At 45.8% G+C, this 8,895-nt stretch overlaps 3 protein-coding genes and 1 long non-coding RNA gene across 7 annotated transcripts; 1 reads left to right on the top strand and 3 right to left on the bottom strand.

Moving 5' to 3' along the window:
- Nucleotides 1-98: 98 nt before the first annotated feature.
- On the bottom strand, nucleotides 99-3,775 carry LOC143422473 (uncharacterized). The gene is made up of 3 exons (XM_076893143.1): nucleotides 3,544-3,775; nucleotides 1,230-1,374; nucleotides 99-1,125 (listed from the first exon to the last, which is right to left on the bottom strand). Exons 1-3 carry the CDS (start codon nucleotides 3,599-3,601, stop codon nucleotides 966-968), a joined length of 363 nt encoding a protein of 120 aa, XP_076749258.1. The 5' UTR covers nucleotides 3,602-3,775; the 3' UTR covers nucleotides 99-965.
- Nucleotides 2,652-4,328, top strand: LOC143422479 (uncharacterized). Of its 3 annotated transcripts, none has more exons than XR_013101719.1 (3): nucleotides 2,652-2,848; nucleotides 3,705-3,963; nucleotides 4,189-4,328. It is a non-coding gene; the product is annotated as an uncharacterized LOC143422479 (long non-coding RNA). The 3 variants fall into 3 exon arrangements; XR_013101720.1 differs by having other exon boundaries at nucleotides 4,166-4,303; XR_013101721.1 differs by having other exon boundaries at nucleotides 4,181-4,294.
- A 102-nt stretch (nucleotides 4,329-4,430) lies between these two features.
- On the bottom strand, nucleotides 4,431-6,435 carry Sing (MARVEL domain-containing protein sing). 2 transcript variants are annotated; one of them, XM_076893116.1, is made up of 4 exons: nucleotides 5,151-6,434; nucleotides 4,893-5,075; nucleotides 4,635-4,775; nucleotides 4,431-4,560 (listed from the first exon to the last, which is right to left on the bottom strand). In XM_076893116.1, the coding sequence occupies exons 1-4, from the start codon at nucleotides 5,301-5,303 to the stop codon at nucleotides 4,483-4,485; spliced, it is 555 nt and encodes a 184-aa protein (XP_076749231.1). In that variant the 5' UTR covers nucleotides 5,304-6,434; the 3' UTR covers nucleotides 4,431-4,482. The 2 variants fall into 2 exon arrangements, with proteins under 2 accessions (XP_076749231.1, XP_076749222.1); XM_076893107.1 differs by having other exon boundaries at nucleotides 4,554-4,775; nucleotides 5,151-6,435.
- A 102-nt stretch (nucleotides 6,436-6,537) lies between these two features.
- LOC143422468 (uncharacterized) lies at nucleotides 6,538-8,662 on the bottom strand. The gene is made up of 5 exons (XM_076893130.1): nucleotides 8,624-8,662; nucleotides 7,502-7,638; nucleotides 7,177-7,356; nucleotides 6,974-7,090; nucleotides 6,538-6,901 (listed from the first exon to the last, which is right to left on the bottom strand). Exons 2-5 carry the CDS (start codon nucleotides 7,619-7,621, stop codon nucleotides 6,827-6,829), a joined length of 492 nt encoding a protein of 163 aa, XP_076749245.1. The 5' UTR covers nucleotides 7,622-7,638; nucleotides 8,624-8,662; the 3' UTR covers nucleotides 6,538-6,826.
- Nucleotides 8,663-8,895: the final 233 nt, after the last annotated feature.

Genomic DNA, 8,895 nt, shown 5'->3' with positions numbered 1-8,895 from the left:
CGTAACTGTGCGTACTTATTCCAGGTTAAGGTCTGCATTTCGTTCGAACTTTGTAACAATTCACTGATTATTATCGATAAAAGCATCAGTGATTCATAACGCAAAAATTGTTGCAAGTTCGAAGGAATGACTAGACGTTACAAATAATAGAACCTGACTACGTAGGTGTGGTAAAGATAAAAACCATTTCTTTCCGATTCGATTCGCATTAACGAAATGCATTCGCGTACAATCGTACGGGTTATCACGTACACTTGCTCGTTCTTCTCGTATATCATTACACCAACCTTGCGTATCGTTAACGTTAGAACTATCGCAATTTCAAGTTTCCCTTGACTCGATATAAAAACGAATACTTGCCTCACGCTTACTTATCTAGAATATTTTTTAAAATTACTTTCTTTGGGGGAGATTCATATACACATTAATCGTCGGTAGTTCTAACGTTAAAGGATCGAGCGTACGACGGAGCTCGATGCCTTCGAGCGATCGTTGGTATTCCGATGTTCGCCTTTCACATTCTGTAAAATTAATGCTGTACACACTTTGGATCGAAATCTGTTTGCTACCGGGGGGTAGGGGACTTTTGGAAACAGCCACGATGTACGATCGATGCGATCGAGGGACTCCTCTGGTAGCTCGTAGATAAATAGGGACAAAATAGATCACAGTCGCGCGAATTACGTCGAGCGGTGTCGGAGTATTCTGCATCGTTCGCAAAAATTTGGTTACGTCACACTTGGAACACGAGAGTCCACTGTTGGATCGAAATGATCGACGCGAGCACTGGTTAATCTGCACACGGTTCCCTGGGCGATCGCAACCCGGTTGCGTTCGCGCGTTTCATTTCCCTGGGGGGCTCTTTCGACGTTATCCGAGACGAAGTAATTCGACGCGAATCACCAGCCGCGTTTCAGCTCCCGCTCGCGTTGGAAGTGGACGTGGATAGGTTTGCAAAGGGGGTGTCAGACGATCGCGTCCCGCGTACGAAAGCCGGCGTCGCTGGCACCGTTCGGGCACATGTCCGACGCCAGGGACTTGGCGTCTTCCTTGCGCGCCTTTCTCGTCCGTGATATCGGCGGCATTTTCAATTTCAGCTTCTTCTTGTTCAAAATGTTCTTCTCTCTGCGGTGATGGTAAAAAAAAAGGGGATAAAATAATAATAATAACAATAATTGTTACGAGGGACGTTTAAAAGATAGAAGTCGATATTTGTTGTCTCTACGTACTGGTGCCTGCAATCGATAAAGATTCCCATTGAGAATAGCACCACTATTGCTACTATAATACCGATCACGATTACCACCAGCGTCACTATCGCGTCTTCTTCTTCGGGAGTAAAAGGCTCCTCTGTCGTTGGCCACGACACTTCTCCTGCGCAGACAGAAAGCGTACACGTGTACCATGCATCCTCGGCTCTAAATTCAACAATATTCCACGCGCACTTCTATATCATTTTTCTGCCCATTTCGCAATAATCGCTCGCGTTACATAAATACACGGTGAACGACCGCGCGGTATGCATCGCGGGGCTAGTTCCCCCGAATGCCCGGTTACTCGCAAAAATGATCAGCAGCGTATTCGAATTCCACGCGACAGGCCTGCTTTTATGCACAGGAGGCGAGAATGAAAGACGAATTGGTTAGTTCGGCGCGATTGACGTCATCCCGTATCCTCTCGTTCTTCGTAAGAACACACGGATGACGTCCTTTCGAGCACGTACGCCACCCTCGTGGCATTCCGCGACGAGCGCGGAACAGGAAACGGAAGGGTCTGAGCTATTTTAAAAACCCAACCCGTAGCCCGCGCTGGCGATCGTGGCTGTATTATTGTCACGACTCGAACGACTCGTAAAACGCGTACTATATCGCGCGGTATTATCACGCGGTATCAACTCGTGACCGCCGTTTCGTTTATTTACCAGGCTAAAACCGAATCATAAAACCGCCAATCATGTCGGATGCAATGCGCACAAGTTCGCAGCCATTCAAAAAAAGCGTACCGCGCTTGTCGCGGCAGTTATCGGTTGTACTTATTCACGGGAGACACCTGGACGAAAGGTCCGTCGATGGTTTTTGGAACACGTCGACGGTGAACATTAACGGCTCGCCATTTGTACACGTAGCGTACACCTGTTAACTCGCCAACCGTGTTTGCCCGCCGAAAAGTTACGAACAAAATGTCCGCGACTTGCCCGCGCGCGTAATCCCGACGAAGTAACGGTTCTAGAATCGCATAATCGCGTTAAAAGAAAACGGCGAGCGCCGAAATACTCTCGTCCCGCTGATACCGATATCTGCGAAACGCTCGAATGTGTGCAATTATGCTCCAAGGTTTCCAACCGATTAACTCTCAGCGAGGCAAAAACACGGTACGATAGCTAATGAAATAGCTGTTCTTGGAAGAGAGCGTCTTTTTTCCCCTCGACGTTCTCCCTGGTCGCGATACAAGTATCCGATAGCGGAATATTCCCCGGAATTGAGTACTCCGAAACGTGTTCGAGGATTCCGCCCGCGGTTATCACGGGAGGCGTATACACGCGCTTCGAAAACGCATCCCTGCTGTCTCGAATATCGTTTGTTCTCCAGATAAGCCCCGAACAACCGAGCGTCATCGAAAGAGTTAACGATCTGTACCACTCGTGCGTACCGTTTCGCGTCCAGCCATGGAGCGATTTTTTAACGGCGAGATATTTTTACTAGTAATATTGTCGCTGTACGCGTTGTGGCTGGTAATTTCCACTTGGATCATGGGCTAACCGATAATCGCCGCCGATAGATTCCGTTTGAATGACGGAACGCCGGTGCGAACGATTGCGACTGCTATTGGATTCGCGTGATCGCAACAGGTTAGTGGAATCTAAGATTTTATCGGCACCTGTACGTACCATTACCTTACCAGCTTCCTACCCTTCCCGCGTGGCACGATCGTCAGCGTTCGCGTTACGCGCGTTCGCCGTGTATTTGTTTCCCGCGAGCAAATATTTGTTATTCAGCTACCAGCGACCCGGATTACCTTCCCGTTCCCATTGTTATCCCGGCCTGTGCAAAATTCCTTTCCCCTCCCCGCGTCGTGGAAATTGTTCGATTTGTATTTGAAAAAATAACGATCGAAGTGAAATCGATGGGGAACACTCGTGCACTCGCGTTCGCGATTGATTGGAGAAAGTACTGAAATCTGTCACGATACGGTTCGATCTGCCGATACAAATTGCTTTTTTGCTCCGTAGTTTAAGAAACCAAAGCGGAGAGCCTTGAACAATTTTTATTCATTCCCTGCTTCCTGGCACGATAACGCTACAGGGATACACGGTACGCGTGTATACATTTGAACGACCAAAGGGAAGCGATATTTTACGGATAGTGGACACCTGTTGAGTTTCGCGGAGATTTTGGAACGACTCGCTTCTCACGCAGCGAGGCCAAACAGCTCTCAAGTCGCGAGTGTCACTTTGGGTTTCTCGCGCAACGATCGATTTGTTTTGCAAGACCGAACCGTGACGATCGTCGATGGAATTCGAGAGAAAAATGTAACCCGAATTACCTTTCATCGTCGACGCGAGTTTGAGGCTACCGTTCATGCTCCTGATGTGTACCCCCATATCAGCGATCGAGCCCTTCCTTCACTTTTTCTGCTAGTCCACCTTGTCCGCGGGAAGCGTCCGGGATCTGTGTACGCGAGTCAACCGGTTCGAAATCCCGTAGTAAACTGACGGCCACATGCCTCGAGTCATGCGATATGCTCGGTGAGGCCTCTATGAGAGCAACGAAAACCGCAGGCGTGGAATAAAGACCGGGTGAAGACGAAGAAGAAAGAGGGACTAGCTACGCTTCACGGATTGTTGGAAGAGGAAGGTGGGGCAGCGTTGGAAAGAGAAACCTCACGGTTCTCCATCGCGGAGCCCGTGAGGACCCGCCGGTACATATAACTTCCATTCACTGTCCGAGATCCACGTATAACCTGGTACGTATTGAAACGAGCCGCACAGTTTTCTGTACAGTCCTCGTCAAGAATTACTCGACGCTGTCAATCCCGATTAGCTTTTAAGGAACGATCGTGATACGCAGGCGATCGAGTTCAGGGAAGATACACGTTCGATCGATTTTGCGTTTTGTATTTTTCCTCTTTTTTTTTTTCTTTAATTCATTTTTTCGTTACAATACAGAATAAAAATATATAGATTTATAGATCGAGGATATTCGAGGATCGATTCTCTGGTGGATTATTCTGAACATTTTGGCCGACATCCAGACTTGTATTAGCAGCGGTGGTACAAATCACTGGAGATGCCACATGAAATAAAAGATTTTACGAACATCTAAGTGTCCGTCTGAATAACCAACGGGGTATAAATATATGCGCGATTTAATTTATGCATTTCAATTCTCTGGTCAATTATACAACTTTGGAATGCTGTACGTATTCGAGTCACATGCGAGTGACTTCATTTCGACTTCAATTAAATTTCACTCCCCTTCCGACTCATCTTCCGGTCCTATAATGCGTGTAAGAGAAGTATGCGTCTGCCCCGTGCAGCACACCGATGAAACCGCTCATGATCTGTAAACGATGAAGTTTTTAATAACGAGGATGAAATAATTTGATATAATTATGAATAATGGTATGATCCGTACGTAAGCAGCGGTCATTGCAGGATAGACGTCGAAGCCTGGCTTGATATAATATTCGGGGAGCAGAAATACCTTCGTGGAAAACGCCAAATAGGAAGCAGAGCTTAGATACAGAAACGAAGCCAACGCGTTGAACATCATTTCCTGAAAAAAAGAAAAAGACGGGAACGCGAGATGCATTTGTACGTTTGTAGACGCGCGAGTAAAGGATTATGCAACGTAGAAAATTGCGATCGAATGTACGATAGAACTTTAACATACAAAGAGCGACGATCTGATCAATCTGTACGATTTTTCGGACACGACGTAACAGGCGAGCAACACCGCCGACGTTAAGAAACAAGCGGAAGACGTGGTCAGAGACCCCTCGAAAGCTGAACCAATTGTCGTGCTGTACTTCAGCCCGTAATTAATCAGCAAACTCTGTATCAAACCACTGATAACCTGAAACAGAATTTCCCTATATACAACGGATTAACAGAGTCGACGCGTCCTTTGTATCGCAACTGAGTCGCGTACCGTTTCGCACAGTTTCAAAATGCCGGGCATGGTTTTCAGGAACTCCACGTGTATGCACGTGCAACATCTGCAGAAGCAACACTCGATACCTCCGGCAGAATGCGTGCCCGCGGAGGACATCCTGATCACTGGACCCGCTCCGTTTCTACCCATCGCGACGTCCTCCACGCGTATCGATCGATCGATCGATGGAAATTCAATGAAAATCCAATAAAAGTGTACAACACTACCAAGACAACCAAACGAGTTTGGAATGCCAACGTACGATCGATGGGCTCGTTAAAATCGTCTCGTGTGCGCTCAGACTCTCTATTCGATCTGCCTAATTGGTTAAACGACGATTAATTCGCATGGTTGCAAAGTGGAGAACGCACTGGCCGGGTTGATCCGTTACACTCTCGAAATCGAGATCCTTCTATCTGGCTTCCGTCAAAATCGACGTTGATTAAGGGACGACCGCGGTCGCGGGAACTTTCCGACGAACTGAGGGTGCGTTTACGTCCGATGCAGAACTGAATTTAAATGTCGTTGCACCCCCTGCGTCGCCGTCGGAACAAGGGATACCGATGTCTATTTCTGGCACGTGCCACGATGGAACGTGTAGCCAGCTGTACTGTCTGCACGGGAAATATAAAAATACAACGTACCGCGCGATTATGTCTCGTAAAAAAGGTCGAGAAACCAGATTGGATTCCGTTGGACTTAAATTTAATCGTAGGTAAACGCGATACCTATTGAATCGACGAGCCTAGACGAGAAGGCGCATCGATTCTTTGTCGCTCGTACACAGTCGCATGCATAATGCAATTACTTGCGTTATTATACATACGCGCCACGGTATCCTGTTCGTCTACCGTCTCTCTTTTTCCTCCTCTGCAACTTTATCAAAACTCCTCTCGCATACATCGCTACGTGCAAACTCGTACTCTATCAATGGCCGTGCGAAAGTCGTTTCCTTTCCGCGGACGTTATGCTCAAATTTTCTGACTCATAATTACGTCAGTCCAAGACTGGCGCGCGTAACGAAAAAGGACAAGGCTTTCTCTTACAGACGAATACATAATTGTTGGATTTTACGTTTCTCTTCAACCGAACCTCCTCCACGGGGCAAAGCATCGTTGCAGCAATTGGACTCGTTCCAATTGTTTTTATTACACTGTTATATTGTAACGTATAAATATCAAGTACAAGTACAATAAATATATATGTATATTTTTTATCATTTTTATATAAATACGAGTCGAAAATAATTTGAGACTGAATAGTGTGCTCGTAGGAACCGTGTATAATATAAAAGATTAAAAAATTTGAGACTGTGGTTGAATAAATTGTTCGTCGCAGTTGTACGTGCTCCGCTATCGAACGCATAGGAATTATATGTAGAAAATAGCGCTACGTTCAAATTCGATGTTTTCATCGTTTTGGAGCACGGTTTACTTTCAGTGCGACCTAGTAATTCGTTTTAAAAGTTAGAAAGTTTCGATTGTACAATACAAACATACGTAACGCGTAATATAAGTGTATAAAATACGATAAACATCTATAAAATAGACAAGTTTCGTATAAAAAGGCGTAGATTCGATCGCTAGATTCCGAACAGTATAAAAATCATAATGTTCGTGAGACAGATGACACAGAGGTATTCAAAATTGGCAGCAAGAGGCACGATGGGTCCTTCAAAGTCCTCTGTACGTGCGGAGAGCGATGAGTGTGCTTAAGAAATACAGCACTGCGTTCACCAAACCGCAGACCTGAAAAAGACATGACGTGCGTTTGAAAAACCGCAGACACGTAACGAAAATACTTTTCTTTATTCGACTTACTGCCGCAGCCATCAGTACGTTGTACTGTTGATACCCTTTCATATCGGACACGTGAATTATGAACGTTAACGATGCAGCTAAGTAAAGCGCGAATGCCGCAGCATGGAAAAGAATTTCCTAAAAAAAAAAAAGAGAAGAAAATATTAAACGTTGACATTTGATTCATCGATCGTTTCGTTACTCGTCAAATAAGGAATACTCACATAAGTGGTTTTCGCTATAATGGAGGATGTTGAAAAAGAAGCCAAGCAACTCATGAGCAATATGCCGGTGCCGATCAAAAATGTTGTTGTCATTAAAAGAAAAAATAAATGTGGGGTGTGTATGTAGCCGTAAGAGGGCATATGAATGGAAGCTATTGTCACGCATACCACGCCAAGCGCCTGAAACGTAAACGTATAGGAAAATGTTAATAAAGTAGGGAAGTCTGCTATGTATTAAAACTTAACTATAACATCTTCTGAACAAAGGCAGAACTACCAATAGCGAAAGTTTTTTACAAAGCTACAGGGTAAAGAAGAAACTCACTAGTTCCAACACTTTGAATATCCCGCTCCACGTCTTCAAGTAACCAGTGTTGATAACAACTGCGGTGGAGCTGGTCGTCATCGTCTGAGTCCTAATGGTTACCGAATGCGACATTGTCATTCCCTTCGTTGCCGGTCCTGACAAAATTCAAAGCAGCGCGTTACTACGAGTGGCGACACGTACCTACGTCCAATCAAAATATGACCGGACATGGCTGGACGGAAGGCCCCGGAGAGGAGGAAGAAGGCCAAGGCTAAAAGTTTCCAGGCGTGGCCTACATATCGCCGAAACGTTACCTTCTTTTCTCGTAGCCCAGGAATATAGTTCTGCCTCGGATCCCGTTTCAAAAGAAATGGAAATCCTCGCGTGTTAATTTTATTCGTCAATTTCTCGTGCCGCGTTGTACAAGCTTACGTCAGGCGACGATTTAAAATAGAACGCGAGGTTTCGACACGCTATCGTAACGCCGGCAGGGAAATTACAAGCATTATCGCTCACGTTCGCCTTCTCCAGACGCACCCTAAAAATGCTCGCCGGCGATCGATACGGCGTGTAAGCGTTTCTAGCTTTATATTTGGTGTTTGCCGAGAAGTGGGATAACGGGAATTTATTTAAGGCGGGATTAAGTGGTTCTGGAGGAAGGAGCGTCAGGTTTACGAACAGTGCTTCCCACTGAATTCGAATCGCGAATCTGCCCGAATTAGGGCGGCTGCGAATAAACATACGCGAAATGTTGTCATTGGCTATTTTTAAACGAACACTCGAGTACAGGAAACAAACCGACCGAAATCGTTTCAGACTTCCCTGAACTTTCTCGCTCGCTGCATTCGCTTGGCCACTATTGTCCCTCGCACCGGTTAGGATAATCAGTGTAAAATTAGACCAATTTCGACGGTAATCTTTTCTAATCCGCACGATCAGTTCACATATATATGTTGACTCGATAATGCCGGCATGATTCACAAGTGCGAAAACCTCGAGACCGCACGAGCACTCGCCAATGCCGTTTTACCTTATAATGGTTGCTCTGCGAACGCATACTTTATGGTGTAATTGGCGACGCACGATCGGTAAAACCGCGATAGATGGTATACAGAGTATGTACGCAAGACTTTAACTGACCTTAAAAAAATGCAGATGGTCACGCCTCGAGCGCCTGCGATTGACTGAAGTGCACGCTTGCGTCTTCGACGCGCTACCATGGCTGACGTCACTGGTGATATCATACTTTGATCCCTCGTACGTGAAAGACGTGTGCGTGTATACGCACGGGTCAGTATAAATGAATGGCGGTTTTTTAAATTGTTATAAATCGAACCGACAGTGTGACAACTGATGGCAACTTTTTCAAGCAAGAAACTCTTACCATTTTCCTTCAGATGTCAGGTACGAGG

The sequence above is a fragment of the Xylocopa sonorina genome, chromosome 1 (genome assembly GCF_050948175.1).
Source record: "Xylocopa sonorina isolate GNS202 chromosome 1, iyXylSono1_principal, whole genome shotgun sequence".
Classification (NCBI taxonomy): domain Eukaryota; kingdom Metazoa; phylum Arthropoda; class Insecta; order Hymenoptera; family Apidae; genus Xylocopa; species Xylocopa sonorina.
The sequence above is the reverse complement of the archived record's forward strand: the minus strand, read 5'-3'. Positions and strand labels throughout refer to the sequence as shown.